General features: G+C 40.3%; 2 protein-coding genes across 3 annotated transcripts in view; one reads left to right on the top strand and one right to left on the bottom strand.

Annotated features, from left to right (window-relative positions):
• The window catches only part of htra1b (HtrA serine peptidase 1b), a 72,093-nt gene extending 55,004 nt beyond the window's left edge, over nucleotides 1–17,089 (top strand). Inside the window, exons 3-10 of one of the 2 annotated variants that reach the window (XM_051066384.1) lie at nucleotides 923–1,037; nucleotides 1,286–1,375; nucleotides 11,715–11,909; nucleotides 12,204–12,236; nucleotides 12,982–13,096; nucleotides 13,973–14,030; nucleotides 15,432–15,527; nucleotides 16,419–17,089. In XM_051066384.1, the coding sequence (XP_050922341.1) occupies nucleotides 923–1,037; nucleotides 1,286–1,375; nucleotides 11,715–11,909; nucleotides 12,204–12,236; nucleotides 12,982–13,096; nucleotides 13,973–14,030; nucleotides 15,432–15,527; nucleotides 16,419–16,587 (871 nt within the window). In that variant the 3' untranslated portion in view covers nucleotides 16,588–17,089. The remainder of the gene's footprint in view (nucleotides 1–922; nucleotides 1,038–1,285; nucleotides 1,376–11,714; nucleotides 11,910–12,203; nucleotides 12,237–12,981; nucleotides 13,097–13,972; nucleotides 14,031–15,431; nucleotides 15,528–16,418) is intronic. The other variant, XM_051066383.1, reaches the window with a different exon arrangement.
• A 2,229-nt stretch (nucleotides 17,090–19,318) lies between these two features.
• Nucleotides 19,319–23,745, bottom strand: part of lg23h10orf88 (linkage group 23 C10orf88 homolog) — a 27,157-nt gene continuing 22,730 nt past the window's right edge. The window contains exon 9 of the mRNA XM_051066394.1: nucleotides 19,319–20,542. Coding sequence (XP_050922351.1) covers nucleotides 20,320–20,542 — 223 coding nt within the window. The 3' untranslated portion in view covers nucleotides 19,319–20,319. The remainder of the gene's footprint in view (nucleotides 20,543–23,745) is intronic.

Raw genomic sequence — 23,745 nt, 5'->3', positions numbered from 1 at the left:
GCGTGCTGTTCATGATCTACTGGCAGAACAGTAATATCAACTTACTGATGTAACTTGAAGTCTGAGATATTAATATGACGACAGCTATGACATCTCTGTGAGTGCTCCTAAGTCAGAATAACAGTAGGTTTCCTTGCTGTTCCCAATCTGCCAGCATGCCTTAACATTAGCTACCACATACAGTAAGTAGTGGTTATCCTCTTGTGTAACGCTACACCACAATGCTGTGTTCACATAATGTTGGCATCGGAAGAATGGAAAAGCAGGGTTTTTCCAGCTTGGGAGCATTCAGACCAGGATGGTTACCACCCCCGCTGGGCTTGTGGTCACACTACATAAATAAACAAAATTACATATTTTTATCACGTTACGTATTTGTTCCAGTGTGACTTAACATGTAGATAAATCTATTTAGGATGACAGCGAGGAGGTTGGCATGAACAGCTTTTCCCACTTGGCTACTCATGATTACAGTCAGAACTACATGATGAGAACGTGGCAGAGCATGGATGAGAACTTACCATTTTTTCATAGAATCCTAATAACCTTGGTGACTCCCTCATTTCTTATCTAGTGCCACCAGCAGATCAGAGTTTTCATTCAGACCGACTGGTGGCAAGATCTCCTTCATGGATTGACACAAAAAAAAATCTATAATCCTCAACAATGTTGGTGATCCCCTGGTTCCTTGTCTAGCTCTAAACAGTGGATCTTAGAGCTGCTAGTGTGGCTGTAGACTCTTGGTCCTGTTTGTCCATGTTTACAGTCTTTTAAATTATTCTTGGGTGAGTACATTTAATCACTCCTGCAGTTGAACTTGTTAAAGTCCAATAAATTCATTAGAAACTCACTGTTGTGCTCAGACTGTTATTTGAGGATATTAGTCAGAGGCATGTTCTTGTCTCTCTCTCTCTCTGCTCAGGATGATATTTTCTAAGCGGGAGGTGGCAGTGGCCAGCGGCTCTGGGTTTGTTGTGTCAGAGGACGGACTCATCGTCACCAACGCTCACGTTGTGGCCAATAAGCACAGAGTAAAGGTATGCAGAGCAAATCATGTTAAGAGTACAGTTGTAGTGACCATACAGGGGAAACACACTCATAATATCTTAATTTGCTAAATTTAACTTGTTATTTTACAAATATGTATAATTTTGTTTTCATTTTCTATTAAGAATTCTCGTTCTGCATCTAACTGATACATAACTGTAGAAAGTCGAATGAAACAACAGTTTGAGAGAGCACGACTGCCTCTGATCAGAGTTAATGTTTTGTTTTCATCCGTCAGGTGGAGCTGAAGAGTGGAGCCACATTTGATGCAAAGATCAAAGATGTGGACGAGAAGGCAGACATTGCTCTGATCAAGATCGACGCACCGGTGAGTAGTAGTGAGGAGAGAGTGGAGAGATGACTTTTATTCCTGTCTGTTCCTTTTCTTTTCATCTTCACTTCAGTCTGACCTCCAAACTGATATTACGAGAGTTAAAATTCTGGGTTGCGGTATCAGCCTCTCCATCTATCCATACATCTCTGCACGTTCTTCTGTCCTTATCAGGTCTGTGAACTGTCTGGTCCTGTTTAGAAACATTGTCCTATTGTGTCCTCTCGTGACCTCCTCACATTTTACTGATGTTCTCAGACAGATAACTTGTTTTTTCCCCCTCTGTCTGTCTCTCCTCCTCCTCCTCCTCCTCCTCCCTTTTTTTTAAATTTTCCAAAACAAACTGGCAGATTCAGGTATTTATTTCCTTTTGGAGAATGTGCATTTTGTCAACAGTCCCTAAACAGAAAGCCTGGTTTTAATTTTAGCTTAGTGGGATGTTTGAGGCAAGACGCCTCAGCAAAATAATATCATGACTCATGAAAATGGATATCTGTGGAGCAGGTCAGGAGACAGAGGGAGTGTTTTCATGTAGGTTAATTTGGGTTTTCATTTTCTCGCTGCACTTTGTTTTGGTCAAGGGATGACTGGGTTGAGTTCAGGAAATTAGGTTTTCCACAAAATCTGGATAATGGAAAAACATGTTTAGTTTAACAGGGTCAGTGTGTGTCATTCCTACACAGACACAGACACAGAGCTGCTATTTCCTGCGCAAAAGTCAGACACTTAAAGGGGAATGCAACCCGTTCTCATTGGGTAAAATTTGAAGAGGAAATAGCCAGAATGCTCACATCTGCTCTGGGGAATTCAAGATCTCATGTTAGTCTGAATGAGGGACAGCCTAATCCTTTTCCCTGAATTTAACAACCAAAATAAAGAACAAAACATCATGGTTCACAGAAAAAGGACCCTATAGCACAATTAAAGAGTCAAGCAAGCAACAGAGCTAAAGCACACAAAGACAATACGGCATAGAACAAATGGAACTGGACCTGGATATATCTTAAAGAGCTAACAAGGGGATGGAGAACAGGTGAGCAGGTCAGGTGACTCGACTGATTGGAAAGGCAGACAGGTGAGAGCGTCCGGCTCTGAAATGAACGGAAATAGAGCGTGTATGCACAAACAAGTGGACTGAATGAATAGGACGAATGAGCAGAGAGAAACTCAAAATCGTGACACCACAACTTTCAAAAGCAGCAAGTTGTAGAAGAGGCAGAATAAGAGAAAACTGGAGAATACTGAAAATAAAATGTAAGAAACTTTATTATCTTTTAAGACCTTAAAATGTATGTAATAATAAATGATGGATCAGGACCAACACAAACCCTTCATCTTGGAGTTATCTAAGATATTACTGTGGAATTTGCACTGGAACTTAAAATGTAATATAATATAGTTTCCATCCCCATAAATCACAAAAATGAATTGTCACTCATTACAATATAGACAACTCAAGAAACAGAAAACAGGGTGTGTCAAACACAATATTGAAAATAAGACTAATACATTTCAACTGGGCAACGCACCAAACTTTTTTCCTTCAAATCTGACAGAGGGACAGGTTCAGACCTGCTAATGTCATCCATACACAAACACCCTTCCTACCATCTTGATTTACCATCAGCAAAAAGCAAGTGGTTGTCAGAGCAGGGGATGTTAAGACTTACACACAAAGGCAAGTATATTAAAAGCTTCTGCTGATCTGTTACCCTTGTGTTTGTTTGTATGGGCTAATTTAGTGCTGAAGCTGACCATGACAGCATGAACCAGAAATACACAACTTAACTGAAGACTGTCAGAATCAACAGTGAACATTGTGGCCAAGTGGGCATTGATGGTGATGGTGTGAATTTTACCATTAGATTACACACTATTTCTAGATTTGACAGACATCTTTTAAAGGATCCAAAGTGCTGCAGCTGTTGTTGTCAGCACTGAGAAAAAAAAAAAAAGTTTAATGAAACTCAGACAGGTGTGTCTCAGATTTAACTTTAGATATGGTGTTTGAAAATAGCCCATACACACACATACACACACACACTGTCACTGCAGGATGTGAGTTTGCCGGTCAGACGGAGACAATCATGGTTTTCCTCAGCATGTTTGGGCTGAGCAGCAGGGTGTAACTGGAGCCCGAGGGATGAAATTGTGCAGAAATCCACAAACTGCTCAGCAGTTGTGGTTAGGGTTTACATTCACACAAAAACCAAGAGGCAACTGTACTTCTACAAAAAAAAAAAAAAAAAAAAAAAAAGACTTAATGGTCCTCCACCCTCCCACACATCCATCCCTTCTCAATAAACACACACTTTCACAGTATGTTACACTGAGACTATTTGACAAAAGTTTGTCTTGGCATGTTGTAGCTCTGGTTCCATCTGCTCTGATGAAATGAGGACAATGGCTTGAAGTGACAAGATGAGAAATGGAACGTGGTTTGACGTTGAAACATCATGACAGAAACAAGAATGTTTGGTTTGTTTACAACTTATCTGAACAGTTTTGGCCATCGCTCCTCCTAATTATGAAGAAATTTACTCAACAAGTTGATTGCTGAAACTTGGGGGCGCAGCAAAATTGCTTCAGTGCAGCTTGTGCAGTAAGATCAGGTGAGATGGGTTGTGAACAAACACCCAGTCAGACATACACAATCTAAACCACCAGTTTAGACATAAAAAGCAATATTAGTGAAGTGTCTATTGTAATTGTCCATTGCACAGGTCAGTGTTGAATTCTAAATATTATATTACTTTCAAAGATCAGGAGAAATAAAGGGAACAAAAGGTTTTACAGTCACCAAATCAAGACACTGATGGTGGATGCAGGTCTAAGTAAGCCACTGGCTGTCGGCAGCACAAGTCTCTCTGAAACATCCTTGTATTCCCTTGAAATCACCTTGATATGCAGGTCAGTGTCAAACAGCTTTTAGGCATAACTGCAGTGAAGTGCAGATGGAGCAGCCTGACATGCAGTTGCATGTTCAGGGCAGATAAGGTTGTGCTTTATGCACTGCTATCAGAATAGGATTTATAAAAAAGCAAGCATACAGACAGAGGGAGTTTTGTTGGCATCACTAGCCTTCATCTTCACCCCATCCACCCCCCCCATCACTGCAAACTCTATGGAGTTGTCTTATGTTGCTTTGGAAGGATTGTGATCTGTACATAACTCAGACTGTCTGCTTGTGATCTTTTGATAAGTCTCTGCCAGACAGTGGATATGGGAGTATGGTAACTCTTATACACTTATGTCAAATATGAGCAGTGATATAACAGGCTATGCCTGATTAATGTCTGCTGAAGTGATGATCAGTGATGTGTACATTTCATCTAATGATCATGAGAAGCTCATAGGACAAAAAACCCCATAAAAATAGGAGTTTCTGTGACAAGAGTGCCGCTGTGGGCTACCAGTTACAAAAAAGCTAACTGAATCCAAATGTCCATCCTCCAGAGAGAGGTTGAATAATGATTTTGGATGGCTCTCAGCACTCTGGACTTCCTGACTATGTGCTGTTTAGTCCACAAGTTTGCATGCACAGGGCTATTGTTTTTCACACATGAAAGAACCTACAGTATAATCAGTAATCCAGTGGATCACATACCTACCTGTATGCAAAAGAGGTTGCTCATAGTGGTGAAGCTATAGAATGTTTTTGTCCAACTCTGCAGTTTCTTTTAGCTCCATGAAGCTTTATATATATAAATATATATTTTAGCTAATTGTTTGGATTTTCTGCCAACAGCTTTACTCATAGTGTCTGCATAGTGTCATTTCTGATCTGCAAAAGCACCACATGGCAGAGGAGGAAAGTTGGCAACCAGCTGGTACACAGTACATAGTGGGACATTTAGCAGCTAAAGAGCCAGATACTTTCCTCGAGAGTTAATGGGGACAGGAACAGAACTAAAATGACAACTTGTTTGCTGATAAACTCTCAAGTTGTCAAATTAAAAAAGCATATCAGTTTGTTTCTACTGCCCTTAAACTGGTCAAAAAATCAGTTATTGTGGGTTTAAGGCTCCAGGTCCAGCCATACAGGTGTGGTTATGTTGCCTGATTCGCCCTCTTCCCGGGACTGTGTGGGCATGCACACAAACTGTACTCCTGCTGGTTTTCACCTGTGAGGGTGGGACAGTTGTCGTTGGTCGTAAGTCCAGATTCAGAGAGTTTGGTGACATCACATCATGTTTCCAGCTTCACTCCACCAAACATTCACCATCCATCTCTATGCTAACAACACCGTTTCTTAAAAATATCAGTGAGATGAAGAAGAATTCAGAGGTGGGAAAGTCATTTGATGAATCTTACTTAACAGAATCATACACTTTTTAATCTGTACTTGTTGTACAAGTGTGTGTTTCAAGCTGCACTGTTGATACTGAGGCAGGCATCCTCTGAGCATGTGCGGACAGGAGCTGTTAGGTGTTGCCTTGAATCTTGACTCATTCAGTAAAGCCTTGCGGCAATATTCCATCTTGATCCAGCATTGATCATTTTCCATGACATGTGTCCATGAGCAGCTTATGGAAACAGCTCGCAGCTGATCTGATCAGTTGAGAGGATTTAGCAGGCCAGGACGCCTGAAGGCCAACAACAGCATCTGATCCATACTGCTTCTACTAATACTATTATGTACTATGACTGCACTGCTGCTGCCACTGCAGACACTTCCAGCACAGCAAATCATACCAGCTGGACTGATGATACAGGGGTTATGGCTTTCCAAAGAGTGAGAGAGAGAGCACTTTTGATTTAAAGAGATGTAGATAGAAGTATTTGGAGGAGACAGATATCTGGTGATAATCATATTTTAACCACTGCCAGCACGGAGAGGGAATTTCCTGGTGTTATTTTTCAGTTCACAGTCTTTATCCCCTCAGTGAATTCTTCAGAGTTGGCAAATCTTTCTGTTTGTTTAACCCGACAACTGAAAGCTCTGGTTCTGCGCTACATGAAAGACACGCAAAGAGTGAGAGAGGCAAGAAAGAGAGAGAAGAAGGGAGACAAACCAAGAAAATGCAGGGCAAAGACAGCTTTTTTCCTTTGAATGTTTCTTATTTCGCAGCAGACATTTTGACCTGTTAGTGTACAAGAAGCACAGGTGTCCCTAATAACCTTAACGATGGCTCTGCTCTGTTCAAGTTCCCTTTCCAGTGTGACAGTGATCCAGCATAGGGAAATACCATTTAAGACCCTGTGCAAAATGGGTTTCAGTCTGTCCTAATTGTATTATCTACACCTGTGGTTTTCCAGTTGTGACATGGCAAAATGTCTGTGGGCAGTGCAACAAACTGTAAACACAACATGTTCATTAGCGAGAACACGTTAGCAGGAAGTTGCTTAACTATTAAACACAGAGCAACATTCACAATGTTTGTGTCCGCCTGATGAAAATAAGTTAGATATTTTCTCTCCATGTAGTTGTTTGTTTGATATTCACCAACTCCGGAGCTAGTTTGATGAAAGCAGCTGCCTTCTGCTGATGAAAACCAGACTGATAAGAGGTGAGGCCAAACCAAAACATTTGCAGGATGGAAAGTCTCCTTACGAATGACAGCTTATGTGAAGTGGGTACCTGCAACAGTTGAAACAGCCGAATTTTCCAGAGGCAATTCAAACTTTTCGACAGAGTTTTTCCGATGTCATTTTTTTCAGGGCTTCGAGCGCTAGAAACAAAATTCTACTCATCTCCACTGTGCAGGGGTGGAGAAGAAACAGAGACCTCAAAACCTTGTTGTGTAAAAGCAAACTGCATTAGCAGATAGCATGAGGGGTACGGTATGTGAGAATGCACTGGGGCCAGCTCACAGAACTTGAATTCATGTCATTGTGAGAGGCAATAAAACCCTCAGAAACATCCTTTTTGCTACTGTAAAGAAATGGCAGACAGAAGATAGGCAGATGAAGCTGTGAGAGATAATGAAAGGAGGCAAAGACAAGAGAAGAAGACGAGGGATGAACAAAACCACTGGTTTGTTCTTGTTGTGGTCTTTGTGTTTGGTTGCCTGTTGCACTCTGCTGTGTTGGCATCTCTTAAATTACCGCTGAACACGGGCCCTCGGCTTTGTAATCTCACCTCGGACAAAATGCTGTCATCCTGAAAACCACAGAGCGGGAAACGTGGTCATTTTCTTGGTGGGTGGAGCCCACAGGCTGTGTTTTGGATGGAGGCTTCAGACGGTTCAAGATCTGGTTGTGGTTCAGTACAGGCGAACAGAGGATCTTTATGTTTAACTGATGGAGTAAAGCTCTGATTAGAACAGCTGAATGAATCCATTCACCATGGCTCACTTTGTTTATGCGTGTATATAGTTGATGGTGATTTATGGAGAGAGTTGGTTCGTGTGTGTGTTTGTGCTGGTGTAGGGATTGACCTCATTAGAATAACTTACCCAGTTTCCCACTGGGATTTATTATATAAGTGCTCTATTAATCTATGTATGAATTAAGTTAAAACTTCTTTTTCAGTGTCCTTATCTTGCAGGCACACAGGAGGGTTTATTAAAATGAAGAAAGAAAAAAAATGAATGAATAAGTAAATATGCAGTAATAAGATTAATAAACCGCTAAATTTAAGATGATTCACGTTCATCTTTATTTTATGGGTCTGTAATTTCCAAACAAATTTTTAATAATATCCCATGTTTTTCCTGGAAACAGTCATGTAAATGTGAAACTAATTAAGGTAAAACAAAGACAGAGTTCCACTGGTACGCTTCCACTTAATTAACTGAACACTGAACCTGCAAAAATGTAAAATTTGCAAAAGCATACAAATGCATGCATGTGGATGATATAGTTTCAATTAATACACAGATAAGAATCATGTTTATTTATTTTCAAAGACATTAGCATTGTTCAATAAAATCCTGCTTTTTGTACCAAAGCGTGAATTTTATGTTATTCAGGAACTTTACTGCTCCACTGAGAGGAAACTGGCTGTATTAAGTATTATTTGGAGCAGCCCATTTTAAACATGATTCCATTTTACTGACCTGGATGAAAGTGTTCACAGAATTAGATTTATACAGAAGGCACAGTGAGGCTACAATGAAACTTTGATTTCTGTTTCAGGCTCCACATTTTATTTTGCTTGCTCATATGCCATGATTCATCCAGACCACAAGATACACACTTTGTCTTTCTCTCTCTCTCTCTCTCTCTCTCTCTCACACACACACACACACACTCACATTAACGTGATGCACAGACTCCACAGGCCAGGGTGTTGAGCATATCTGTGGTTTCAGGCACGCTTTTCATGCATGTCAATCAAACTCAGAAAAAGACAGAGAAAGTTTCAGATTGAGTTTCATCCTCTGTGGTTGTCTGGAAACATCTTCATCACATTACAGCTGCCCTGAGGTGTAGAATACATTCACATCTGTCACATGTCTCTGCATCTGTTTCTCTGCGTGTTGTAATTTCTTTCTCTGCTTCACTTCATGTGCCATTCATTCCATCTTACTCTCCTTCTCACTTTGTCACTCCTTTCTTCTCTTTCTCCCTTGATACACGTATTTCTACCTCTCTCTCTCTCTCTCTCTCTCTCTTACTAAACCGTACAAAAAGTGGGTCAGAGTCTTCAGGGTTGTTACTTAACAGAGGAAATGGGCAACACATGTGTCTGTCATCAGCAGGGAAACAAGATGCACACACACACACACACACGCACACGCTGACAGACAAACAGACGCTTGTCATGCTCGGTGGAGTGTGGTGTTGATGAAAGTTGGGTCCTAAAATCACGGCTGCTACATGTCTGCAGTTTTTCTATCGCGCGTCACATCTGGGGCTGAAGTAGGTTAGTAGGACGACGTGTGGCACGCCAGCACACGGTTCACGGAGGGTCGGCCAGTCAGCAAACACATCGGCTGAGTGCTGGAGCCAAAGCCAAAGTGTCTTAAGATCATGTTGGTCCAGCTTTGCTCCCAGTATTTGTCAGTGGCTTTGGTCCTGTAACAAAAAAATGTCTCCTTTTTATACTTAAACCACCTTTATAAAAGAGAAGTCTGCAAACTGTTGACAGGATGTATCAGATCGTACACACTGGTCCAGTAGACAGTACAAGTGCTCAGTTAGTGCTCGGTGTGTAAGGTTTCACCATGGCTTAGACGCAGGAATGAACAGTTGCCTTGATCTGCCCTGTAGCACCAAAGTCTTGAATTGAATGCAGGAAGCACCGCTCCGTTATACAAAGTGAGAAAAGCTACGTCTGACGTTTGCAGAGGTGGCACCCAGGTTTCATGCTTCGCATCTTGGCATCACCTATACGAACACATCTACAGCAAGCACACAGGATAAAAAAAAAAAAAATCTCTAAAGACGTTTTTCTTCCTTTCAATGAGTCAGTGGAGGTGGATTGTGTTTGTACCAAACCACAAGGGGCTAATGCCACTTGTATTTATCTTGTAAAATCAAGGTAAATACACGGTAAAAAATTTGAATTTCCAAAATGTTTGGCACATACTTCTGACTGTATGTCCACTGGGGGAGGAAAATTAGCAGCAGCAGAGGAAACAGTAGTCTGCAGTCAGTTTCCTGGTTTTAATAAAGTAAAACAGACAGATGAAGAGAGAGAGAGAGAAAGTGGCACTGAGCGAGATGAGGAGTAATAAAATTAAAAGTCTTTACTGGGCTGTTCACGTTCAGTAGCAACATAACACGTTTGTGTGTGTGTGTGTGTGTGTGTGTGTGGTGTGTGTTTGAAACAGCAGACAGGCACAGTCAGCTTTTATGTGACAGTGCTGGAAACTGCAGTGACAAGGATAGAGAACCAAATATTATGAGCCAGTTCAGAGCCATCAGAAATGCAGGCAGAGCTGTGACCTACAGTCACACAAACAACAAGTCAGGTCTTCACAGACTGATCTAGTGGGACTTGTTCTGGATTTTATTTTACTTCTTTTCCCATCGTAGCAATTTGTCCAGACCACAAAAGAACATCACACTCATGCTGTAATGACACATGGGTCTGATTAATTTTTTCTGTTTTTTTTTTTTCTTTCTGGCTGTGTTTTTTTTACTTATTTGCACATTAACATGAGGACAGTCTGGCAAAGAGGAAGCAAGAAACTGCAGAAAGCTGCCAATTGACCACATGTTCATTGATATGATGGGAAAAGATGAGAAATCTACGACTGGGAATAGAAAGTACAGACAGTAGCCTGGTTTTACTGAAGTATTTTGTGGGTGATTTTTTATGAGAATGACAGAAAATGAAGAGAGAGGGAGAGAGAGAGAGAGAGAGAGATGATGATGATGAATGACATTCAGCAAAGGTCCCTGGCTTGATTCAAACAAGAGACACTGTGGTTCATGGTTGGTGCATTATTCCTTCAGGCCACAAGAGCACATTTTTAAAATGAAGTTGCTGCATCAGTAACCACAGATGTTGGCAAAATCTTAAGGATTATAAAAACCAAAGCAAACATGTTTTAGCCCATTAAATACAATTATACTTTTCCCAGCCTTTTTGCATTTCCTAGTCTGTTACAAGTTTGAGTTTCAGGAAACCAGAGCCAGAAACAATTCCTTCATTTTACTTTAGTTTTTTGCATGGTTGTGTTATGGTTGTGTGGTGATGCATTTGAAAACTTGTTTTCAGTTCAGTAACTATTATAAACATTTAACAGGTAAGGTTGTGTAAGATAAGTTTGAGTGAAGCCTTTGTGAAGATGCTTGTAGTAGTTGTTATGAATGAACCAGAGTGTATGTGTGAATGTGCGGTAGCTTAGGCCAGAGTTACAGTTAAAGTAAATTACAGTTAGAAGTCTCACAAACAGTCCTGGTGGAAACAAGGCTGCAGGGCTGAAGTGAAACATCACCAATGGAGATTTACAGTTTAGAGTTTGGTAAGAGTTTGGCCTGTGGATGAAGAGAAGCCTCATCCAGACTGAGAGCTGACTCAGCTCTCCACAGGAAATCCACGTCTGCATCCAACAGCTTAGAGAGAATAAACTGCTGTTTACCACTGTGTGTGTATGTGTGTGTGTGCTGTGTTGTGACCTGCCAACTGTCCTATAACCATGCTGGTGTTCCTTCAGTCATGGACCTACATCTGTGTGCTTCCGATTCTGATTTCTCTACCAAATTTGAATGAAAAGTTCATTATTGTTCTTAATTATTAATTATCAAACCAGAAATACATTGATTGGACCAGTGCAAATACAGTATACATTATTTAACAGCTTAAACAACAGTTTTGTGAAGCAAAACTAACATGACAGGCATGCAAGAGAAAAAAATCTTGCAGGCGCACAGTTATAAGTAACAAAGAAAACAGTACAGCAGTTTGTATATAAAATAACACAGTCTATTAACTTTGCAGATGAAGCTGCCAGTGCTGCTGCTCGGCCGGTCGGCGGATCTGCGGCCCGGTGAGTTTGTGGTCGCCATCGGCAGCCCGTTCTCCCTGCAGAACACCGTCACCACCGGCATCGTCAGCACCACCCAGAGGGGAGGCAAGGAGCTGGGCCTTCGCAACTCTGACATGGACTACATCCAGACCGACGCCATCATCAATGTAAGTGAAGAGACTGAGACAGACAAGCAGGGAGACAGACCCTGAGGCGGGAAAAGACTGCGGGGAGAGTAAACAGACACATGAGGTTCAGCAAGAGTCTCCAAATTCTGCAAAACTGAACGTGACCTAAATTATTTGCATGTTTACATTTATGATAGCCATGTGTGTGTTTGAGTTGTTTGATGCAGTCTGAGGTTATTCAGTTTCAATTCCACTGTTTCCTGATTACTCATAATCCTGACTGCCTCTTTGCTCTTATGTTCTATGTTTGTTTGTTTATTTGCTTTCTTGCAGTATGGCAACTCAGGAGGACCACTAGTCAATCTGGTAAGTGAAGAAAAACTTGCAGGAAACTGTTTGGTTCCAAAGATGTTCCCTGACTCGACTTGATTATACATCATGTGTGACTTTATCCCTATTTTTAATTGAAGAGTAATTTGCTATAATTATATTAAACAGGATTTAGGATGTTGGTAAGAACTCAGTGTTTTCAGTGAATTACTTTTAAATGCAGATTTTTGTGTCATAGTATTCAAATAGTGGTCAGCCCACCATGAAAGCTATTTCAACACTACATAAAGTGATGCTTATTAAAATGTTGCTTTATTTTACTTAGATTTGGAATATGATAATATTTGTGTTATTGATAAGATAAAATCATTTTATCATCACAGCTCAGCTGAAGTTGAATGTTTTGTCTAAAAACAGTAACTGGTTGTGTTGTTTGTCTCACCCCAAGATTCAAGTTAATTTAATTGTGGTCCCACCACATCCATATGTTGCAAAACAGGGATATACGCAATCTCATATAAACAAACACTAAGGCCCATAAAGTCCTTATTAGGGAAGGTAAATAAAGAGTTTAGGTAATGCTTGGCAAATGGATCTTATCCACAGCTGACTGTGATTATGAGTTTGTTTTCAGCCGGCCTTGTTTCCAGCAAAGAACAATGTGGCGTCAGAAAAACGGTTTAATAAGCTTCATGTGGAAATTTGATTTTTACTTTGGGGCATTCAAAGAATGATGGCAAATTGATTTGTGTGTGTGTGTGTGTGTGTGTGTGTTCTGCAGGATGGAGAGGTGATTGGCATCAACACTCTGAAGGTCACGGCAGGAATCTCCTTTGCCATCCCCTCAGACAAGATCAGACAGTTCCTGGCAGAGTCACACGACAGACAGGCCAAAGGTTTGCAGCTCTGTTCTTTTCCATTATAATCTCGTCGTCAGGGACAGAGACGGGGCCAGTGAAAGGAGAGGACAGCATGCAATGATGGTGTTTAATGTGATTTCTCACATTTTGTAACACGTACAACTAGAATAGAAATGTATTCCTTACATATGGCTGACGCTTAAAGATTAAAGATTGAGTTGGCTGTTCACATATGTAACATTTAGATGGATATATTTAACACTGAGGTTGGAGAGGAAGACAAAAGCCCTTTGTTAGGATAAACTTGAGGCTTGTAGCATTTCTGTCTTTTTTCCTGCTATTAGATGTAGCTACTGCTTGTCTGACGTTTCATATATAAACATTATCAGAAGATGTATTTTTATATTTCTCAATAAAATAAAGATGAAAATAAAGGCTAAAGAGATAACTGTAATCTATCTTACAGTAAACAGCAAGGGAAGTGACAGCAATAGAATGTAGCTTTGTCTAATTGAATTTCCCCTACTGGGCCAAAAATATGTTAAAAGCATATGTGTTTTATTGGTGTCTATTTTCTCTCCACCAACACACACAGTTTAGAGCTTTCTATCTGTTGGTATGTTTGTGTATGTTACTGTTACTGAACAATTTCAAAATATTATAACATCATTTTAGCACATTATGTTTTGTGGACACAGACAAAGTTTTCAGTTTCAGGCAGAATATGTCCACAGTGTGATTTCACAAAGATTGTGGCTTAATGATTGCCTTCCATATCTGAGAAATAGATATTATTTGTTGATTTTAAGTCAGGCATTTACTAGACATCACCTTAATTCCAAAATGCCAGTGGGGTATGGGGTAAATATTCAAAGTCATCTAATCAAACACCATATTTGATTTGGTTTCCAGGTAAAACATCCCCAAAGAAGAAATACATTGGTGTTAGAATGATGAGTCTCACTCCCACGTAAGTTCCTGTTTCTGATTATATCATGCTTTGGATATTCAATTTACACATTCACAATACTATATGTAAATAGTGCATATGAATAGTGTGGTAGCACCTCACCTACAAAGACGAGCATTTTGTATTTTTATCAACAACACAATGCTGCAACACTTATTTAGTTTTGGCTTCTCTGTGGTAAAGAAGAGAAATAAAACAGGCCTGAATATGACAGTTAAGGTTTTGATCAAATACTTCAGTGTAATAAAACACTGAGTCCTCAATTTTTCATACATGTATTGATGATGTATTGATAAATTAGAATAATTTTTGCATTTCTCTGAGAGACCTTTTGCAGTGAGACAGACGGTCTGATTAATCTCCCCAGATCCAAGATATGGGTGTTTCTCAGTCCTGACTTGCATACTTAACGAGGGTGGTGATCATATCGAAAAAGTGACCTCAGCTTTAGATACCTGCTGCCAAATGACCAGTTTGAATAGGAATGTAAGTCAACACAGGCCACATCCATCGCCTACAGGTCAGAGTAACACCCAAGCTGACCCTCCAGTGTTGGTCAGAGTAGGAAACTCCCCAGAAAACACCAAAACAGCTTCACTTTATGAAAGCTCATAAATTTTAACCATGGCTGTGGGTTTTAGCCCACTAACTGCCTATATGTTACATTACTAATGACTGTTTTTCCCAGTCATCCCATTGTTTTTTAGATTTTTAGACTTTCCCTCCAGGAAGCCATTTGTTTCAGTTAAATTTCCTACACGATGCTAACAAACACTAACTAGGTAATTTATTACAATGAACATTTAGTCACCATTATTTTTCATCACATAGTAATGCACTGCACACAAATGAAATAATGAAATGAATGAATGAAACTGAAACAAATGACTCCCTAGAAGGATAGACATAAAGTATGCTTTTAAAAATGGTCAGCAATAACATAAAATATAATTCTAATTAATTATAATATAATTAATATAATTATTTCTAGTTAACATGCTAATATATGGAAGAAATACTGGTATGGTCCTTTAAGAACATTCAAATCCCGGTAGATGATTATGATGTACAAGTGACATTAAACACATCTTTGGGTTATGTTCAGGTTCTGTCTCAGTTCGTCTGATTTTAGCATCTATCTGTATCCGTCCGTTCAGAAGAACCTGTTAACCTGACCCTGATTAAAGATGTGCATGGTGACTGAGTGATTAAAAGCAACAAGATACTTCATCAGTCAAGTTTTAAATCTGCTGTTTTACAAGGGTGTCACAGTTAATCAGAGAAATCCTCTATATGATGTCATTTAGAATTAGTCACAATGCATCATGCCTTCAGCTTTAATGAAAATCAGACCAGTGTGTCAAGAAAAAGCTCATTTTTTGGCTGCTTTTCTCACCTCAGCCTGGCTAAGGAGCTGAAGGAGAGGCAGTCAGACTTCCCAGATGTTACCTCCGGGGCGTATGTCATTGAGGTCATCAGCCGGACTCCAGCTGAGGCGTGAGTGGCTCTCTCGTTGCTCCTTGTTCACACATTATGCAGTGGTCTTTGCCAGTTTGTCAAATCAACTAGCTGTATTTTGACAAGTAGGTTAAAAGATCCTGGGATGTTCAAATCTGCATTAATCATCTGTCAGTCAGTTTGATTTTCATGCCAGAAAAAGCACAAGTGACAAGTTCACATCCAGTAATGAAGCTTTTCCCATGTGAAAATAGATGGAGAGGTGCATGCTAGGTGGTTGTAGACTCGCTCCTTCAGAATATATTTTTTCCCTGGAAAGTTTTGTGGTATCCACATGAAAAGCAAACCACAGTGTTCCACCTGAGAAAATAGCAGGTAGAGTCTGTTTTCTTGTTGTCTGGTGGGTTTATGTGGAACACAGGCAGGAGTCAGGATGAGAGTCTGATCTTGCTGAAAGGACATTTATTAGATCTGAACTTTGCGTGTGCAAAGACTGCAGGATATGGAAAAGTTCACTTCAAGTATTAAAGCTGCTGTTTTGCTTTTGGAACCGGGCTGAAAGCTGGCAGTGAAGGCTAGAATGGTGAGTGTTTCCCACCCAGACTGTCCAACTCCCGCAGGGAGGACAAACCGTTTCTCTCATAGATCCTGATTTCTCTTTGGCATCATTTCCATCAGCTTAAGAGGTGAAGCATCTAGATTTAAAGAACAAAAAGAGACCACTATGGGTTCAACTCATGAGCCACCTGAATACTGTGAACACTGAACAGCTAGGAAGCACTCAGAGAGCGCATGCATAACTCAGCCTGGGTTTCAACATCTGCTAAATGTGTTGTTTTAATAAAGAAAATGTTTAGAAAAGGTTCTGAGTCCAGATCAATATTTGTCTACCATGGTTAACCTTTACTCTTCTTTCTCTCTGGCCTTCAGAGGTGGCCTGCAGGAGAGTGATGTGATCATCAGCATCAACGGCGAGCGAGTCACCTCGGCCAGTGACGTCAGCGCCGCCATAAAGCAGGACGACACCCTGCGAATGGTGGTGAGGCGAGGCAACGAGGACGTTATCCTCACCATCGTCCCCGAGGAGATCGAGCCTTGACCTCACAGCTGACTGAGCGACCAACCCAACTCGACAGCCTGATCAGTCGACCAATCTCGAGCTGGCTCTCAGTGTTTTTCAACTCAATCACGAACACTTTGAAAAAAAAAAAAAAAAAACAAGCGACCGATAGGGAGTATGTGTGTCCAGGGCCACACATACTGCGTTTAAGAACTTGTAATTATTAGTACGACTACTTCCCTTCCCTTCCTTGCTATTATGCTCACACACCTTCAGAGGTCCAACTTCATTACCCCGGGAAACTTCAACCCTGCTGTCGTGCTTCTCATGTTAGTTTTATTTTTTTCTCTAATCCCCATTTACTTTCCATCATCACTGACCTTTTATATTCTACTAACTCCATCTTTTGCTACAAAGCACTTACTGCAGGTTACCTTAGTTTTGTTGTGTATGTTCTTGATGGAATATTTTTTAATAGTGTTTTTGTCTCTATGTGTTTGATGACAATTTTTCAAAAAAGGGAATAAAATTATTTTTAAAAGTGTTGTCTTTATTAATAGTGTTGACAGAGTAACTGTCAGTCAATGTCAGAAAGAACTAACAATAAGCAGAGACTTACGCTAGCTTTGAATATTCTGTAAACGAGCTTTCTCATTTCCATGACAACATTTTAAAGCTATTCCTTAATGAAGTCCATAAGTTACAGGTGGGGGCTCCAAATAAAATAAACAATGTCTTTGTTAAAGATGTTGAAGAAGAAACTGAACACCAGTACGCCCCCAGCAGCCCAGCTCTGTTCACAAGGAGACCAAGAAAACAAGTTAGAAAAAGAACTCCATCATCTCTCAAACATTGTGTTCCCTGCTCTGTGACTCTGGTGTGTCCTCCCTCTGTGCCATGTTACACACTGAAACACTGAGTTCAACACAGCATGACACAATCTGTTGGCCCCAGTGTGTGTGTGTGTGTGTGTGTGTGTGTGTCTGTGAGGGCCCAGCGGAACAAAGGTGTTACATAACACTTGACACAGTTAACACAGTGAGGTTAGTGATGTGTGCTCTCTGCAAGTTCATGCAGGAGGTCAACTGATGTAAGCTGGAGCCATGGGTGTTCACACAGAGAGCCTCTAGTGTAAATGGGGATCTATTAATCTACTGTAGCTCCGGCTAGAAAGATTTTAGCATCTCAAAGATTGAAATGTGACTTATGTGTTAGCATTCAGCAGCTACAGTGCATGATAAGAGGGCCGCACATAAGATCAATAAAGGTCCCAGTCACTTTTCATGAGCAAAACAAAAGAATGGTATTTCCTATGGGTGCCTTGTCTGTAGTTAAACACAGTCCCTCAAATTACAAATGTATGCAGTGAGTTTAATGATTTGTACAGTTTGTTCCCACAGATCAATCATTTTTATTTTATTTTGAGACTGCTGTTTCCAAGAAATCCATTAAGTGGTCAACAAATGGTTGTACTCTCAAATGACACATATTCTGCAGATAATCAGTATCATCACTTTTTAAAGCATTTTAATAGCTAACAAAAAGAGTCTAGTGGGGAAACACAATTTTCTCTGCAAATGTTAAATCTCCTGTACTCAGGCACCGGCTAACTTTGCTTGGCCACGTTCAGAAATTGTGTTATCCAACTGTAATGCAGACGTGGCTCAAGAGCTGCCACAGTTGGGTTGAAAGGTAAAGTCGGTTCACCATTCAAAACTGAGCTCCAACTTTTCATTCCTAAATACCTCCTGGAATGCAGATAGATGACATTTACCAGCAGGAGAAGATGTGCGGAGAGTTTTCCTTTTTCTCCAACCCCAGAGGGATGAGATGAGAATGGAACCAGTGACCCGGTTTGTCCTGATAGACAGAGCAGATTTTCTTCCAGAACTCTCCACTGCTGACTCAGTGTATGTCCTCCACATGCCTGACAAAACATCCGCACATCATTTTATAATTTGGTGTCCTCCTTATGTAATCTGTGACCCATTTCATTTCTGATGAATCAGCACACAGCTGTCAGTTGGTTCGCTGCAAATTACCTTGGCATCAACCATCTCTTCTGTTTCTTTTTATATTTTGGGAGCTAGGCCTTCCATGCAGCAGGATTCCCTTCAGATGTCTGCATGTGTTGGACTGGACTAACTGCTGTGGTTCTCCACATAGGAAGACTTTCAGTGACCTTGATGGTTCATTTCTGACCCATTTATGACTCAGTGTTACTGGAAGGCCTGGCAGGAAACATCGACTAAGTTGATTTTACCTTTCGGAAAACTCATTCTCACATTTTCCTCAAATGGCCATTGTTGCTCGCATGAAATATCAATAAATCAGCATTGTCTACTCTTAAAAGTATTTTCTGACTCATATGTTTTATTGAGGCCCAAAGATATCAAATCAGCTGGCAAGATTCTGATTGTTACAGCTGCCACATTTATCCAAAAAGTCTTCTTATCTTACTGTTACTTCTGCTATATGTTATTTAGAACTTTTTTGCATAAAACTAGTGTTTTTCTTCAAAATCCCACATCATTCATTCATCCTTTATCCTCTGAAGTACCCTCTGTCGTCAACTTTATAATTTAGGAAAGTGAGACAATTAGCGCTTACAAGTTATTACCTAGCTCACCATAGAATGATCTCACTTTTTCTTCTTTCCTCTTTCTGTTCCGAACGTCATGTACTTTCTTGCACATTTACTTTTCTCTGTTTTAAGAAGTACTGTAGAATAAATACAGTTACTAAACAACCCCAATAAAGAGTACATCTCTCTGTATAAATATATTTTTATTTGCTATTTACGTCAGTACAGTTATTAAAACCATTCACATCACATGTCAAAACAGTCACTTCATGGTTTACATATATTATAGACATGTACATTATTTAAAACATTACAGTGCCATATTAAAATACATTTTAATCAGTTACACCCTCTATACACACTCCTGTAATAGGACTATGTGTATTCACTGAACAATTCAGGCCTGACTAACCGCAGCAGATCAGTGCAGTTACAGTGCAAACTGTGAATGAGAATAACTGTTAGTCACGACACAACTGAAGACTGGGTGACCATCTGGATCACGAAACCTGGACGGACAAATTGGAGCGTTTAAATGCACATTGTTGTCAATAAATGAGTGTTCTGCTGGTGTTGCATGGAAATAATAATTCTGTTAAAACCTGCCAACAATAACAAGGATAAGATCATAACACTGCAGCTAGGTTGCAGCAGAAGGTTCCCTGCTGGCCATGCTTAATTTTACTTGATTTTCTGGCCAAACTTGCCCAGGATGCACTGCAGCCACAGGTCATGTTTTTTTTTTTGTTTTTTTTTGTGGTGATCTGAACATGGGATTTCTGTAATTATAACTTCATTGTTTCAGTAGCTAAAACTATTACATCATGTTCACAATTGTAAAATACATCCAGGACATTCACTTCAGCTGTCAAACAGTGTTGCATTCACTTGCTTTTTTACTAGAGATAAAAGTTTAACAGTAACCATCTCCACAGTTGGAGAATTCAGTGTTGGTGATGGTTTTTGCCACCTACTGAAACATAGCTTTATGTTTTAGCAGATTATTGCAATTATTGTGTTAATTTTGCCCATATTTCCCATTTCAGCCTTTCACCTCCTGCTGTCTCCTTGTTAGTGTCTGTGTCCTACTCTGGCTCCCCTCTGACACTAAGGTCTGGTTTGAGGAGGACCATGGGCAGTAAGGCCTCCAGCTTACATGTTAAGTTAGTCTTTTAGTGGTTCTGAACTCAGTGTATGGCTGGTGTTGGGGCGGTCTGCTCCACAGGTCCAGTGGATGCTGGTCCTCCCGCTGAACTGCTCATACCCCCCTGGTTAAGGGCGACCAGCGGCAGGGCGCTCAGCAGGGCCTTCTCCAGTTTCTGCTCCAGAGCATCCAAGCGACGGTCCACATGTTCTTTCAGCCTCCTCTCCATCTCTTCCAGCCGGCGCTCCATGGCTGAGTCCAACTCCCTGTGGAGTGAGGAGACAACGAGGTACCATTAGATTGAAGCAAAGTGCATGCACTCTTTGATATTACTGAAACCTGGATGAAAACTGCTTTATAGTGTGTATATTAGGTAGTTATCACTGTCACGAGTCAGTTTAAGACCTTGGCTGTATCCACATCACTCCCTTATTCAGTAATTCAATCCATCCATCCATCATCTATAACGCTTATCCATTAAGGGTCATGGGGGGCTGGAGCCCTATCCCAGCTGTCATTGGGTGAGAGGCAGGGTACACCCTGTACAGATCACCAGTCCATCGCAGAGTCCAACACATATAGACAAACGACCATTCACACTCACATTCACACCTACGGACAATGTAGAGTCAGCAGTTAACCTGCATGTCTTTGGACTGTGGGAGGAGAACCTGGAGAGAGCCCACACAGAAAAGCTCAGTATTCCCGACAGAATAAACATTCAGTACTTATATTTTTTTTTTTGTGGACAACTTTAGGAGTGTTATATATAGTGAATACATTTAAAACTTGACAATTCCGACACTCAGACAGTCAAACAAAGTGGGCTATTTTGACTTTCTTGCAGCGAAGCATTCAGAAATTAAACAATTCCTTCTCAGCAGTATTGTGTTCTGTGCTTTTTCAGTTGAGATAGAGGTACCTACACAGAAGTCATGGATCTTTCTTGTGTTGCAGCCTCCGTGACAAAAGGGAGCAAAGTACCAGAGGAGGCAAATATTTGCATCATTAATAATAATCAAATACCAGTTTGATAATCCTAGTTCAGTCATCTACTCAAAGAAAACTTTGTCTGAACAGGAACTTCATTTGTGGCTGCATTTGTAATGCTAGTTTCAACTTGCTAACTACTAGAGTGATAATAACTGTACTATCTGACTTGGTATTAGGCACTAGCATGCGAGGAGAGGAGCCCTGTTTAGGATACAGTAGATCTGTGACTAATTCACAAACACGAAGCCACATCAGAGCCCAAAATCCAAATATAAACACAGACACTAAAAGTGAAAGACAGTCATCAACTTCTCCTAACCGCAAAATCCTGCAGCATCCATCTTACTCAGGCAGATTTCTTCTGTGTGAAACTCTCAGACAGCTGTCTGTGTGTGGTTAGGAGGGAAAATTCTAAACCAATATGCTTTACGAAACATCTCTTTTTTTCCAGCTTCTCAAACATTTCCAGTCTTTTTGTATGTCTTTGCATTTGGGGTTTCTCAGCAGATTCCAACAGCATTACTTTTTACCCTCAAGGATCTTGAAGAATCTTGAAACCACCTTCAGGTCTTCCTCAAGCCAATTCCACTGCTTTTACACTGTGGTTCAGCTCCACCAACTGATCCTTGCTGTCTGTCTGCTCAGCAATATTTATTTTCTTGTAGTTTAAGGGGAAATCCCCTGCGTTATAAAGCAGCAGTTAGTGATTTCAATTTGGATGTCAGGTTCATTTTTGTTAGTTGATATATTTTGTGATGTTAAAAAACACGGATAAGGATTTGGTTAATGTCAGAATTTGGTGAGAACTCCATTGCAACCGCAGAAGTAGGATACAGATCAGAATACAGCTGCTGCAATTCCTCAAAATGCATGCAACCAGGAGACTATTACCATCAATATTACTCCACCTAGAAGGAGGCTACACAACTGAACAACACTTCCTGCACCTGCCAAAAAGTATTCTGGGAAATGTGGGAAATCACAAAGTTTACAAGAAGGTAAAACAGGCAGGCATGATATGATATATAGTATCTGTATGTAGACAAGAAAAAGTACAACTGTAACACAACATTGTTTAAAGGAACAACCACTCCTGTTACACAATCCTTTAACAATTACAATTACATTAATTGATATTAAATATTTCCTCAAAACAGATACGATCACACTCTTTTAGCCTGTGGTAACTTGACTGATTTGTTGTGGGGAAGACGTACCGCTAAGCTGCTGTCCTCTCCTCGATGTGGAGTCAGACTCAGCTGACGTTTTCCCTCAACCCACATGTGCTGTTCTGCTCTGACAAAGAGCCTCATTTATCAAAGTGCAGTTTGTGGCACTGTCAGCTCAAAGAGACATTTTTCAGTTTTGAAGGAAAACTAATATCAACTGTAAATCAAATTTGCTCATATTGAGGCTTTGCATCAGCGTCGGCTAAAAATGTCATTTGTTCAACTTGGTTTGGTGCAGTTTGCTAACATTTTAATGATTCACACATTCAGCAGTGCTAATAAATGAACTCTGTTGTCTGTGTGTCATCCCTGCACTGTTAACAACCACTGGCCCAACCTAGATCCTTCTATGTAGTGGAGTCTGTCAGTTCAGTGTCACTGTTGCCAGAATGTTACAAAACAAAATGACAACCTCAGTGACTATTTCCATGTAGTCTGATCTGGTCTGAACAATGTGGGATTTCACCCCAGCATGATAAGATTTTTTTTTTTAAACTGTGAATATTCTACCATGGAGCAGTGGGATATGTCTGGGCGTCTGCTGACTTTCACCAGCTCAACATTTTCAGTTAACAACGTGACATGAGACAATCACAACTATTGTTCCACAAAGACCCCAGAAAATGAGCCTTTGTTTCATCCGCGTGCTTTGTCTCTAAACAATGTGACTGTGAGACAATGATGTGGCTACAATAACTGTATCACAGTACATAGTATCAAAAATGCTGACTGTTCCTACTGCAGTACTTTTAGTTTACTCAAGTATTAGAAAGCTGTGTCTCACTGCAGATGGAGGAGACTGAGTGAAAGAAGTTGTGGACTGAAAAATTCCTCAAAACAAGAAGTAAATTACTGAAATTAGTGTAGCTCCATGAAAGTATATTTTAAAAGGTTTTGTTTTCTAATATCACTCACATGACATTTCTGACTGGTTGCAGGTGACATTGTAATAGCAAGTCAATGGAAATGCCTGAGCTAAAATCTCATCAGGGTCTACATGCCAGCAAACTGTAGCAAATGTTTTCGAACGGTCTTTTTGATTTCATTTGGCGAATTTGGCGCACGCGTCTAAATAATTCATTCATATATCATACTCATTAAAACAAATAATTATTAAAGTATAGTATTCACACTATATCTGTTAGTAGTAGTTCTAAGCAGTAGTAGTACTTACTAGTATTTACTAATACTATTTAGAAATTGCCTCTATGCTTCTTAGGCTCAATTAGCTGAGTGTTTGTCTACAG

The sequence above is a fragment of the Lates calcarifer genome, linkage group LG23, assembly GCF_001640805.2.
Source record: "Lates calcarifer isolate ASB-BC8 linkage group LG23, TLL_Latcal_v3, whole genome shotgun sequence".
Classification (NCBI taxonomy): domain Eukaryota; kingdom Metazoa; phylum Chordata; class Actinopteri; family Centropomidae; genus Lates; species Lates calcarifer.
Note: the sequence above shows the minus strand (reverse complement) of the source record. Positions and strands in the feature narration are given on the sequence as shown.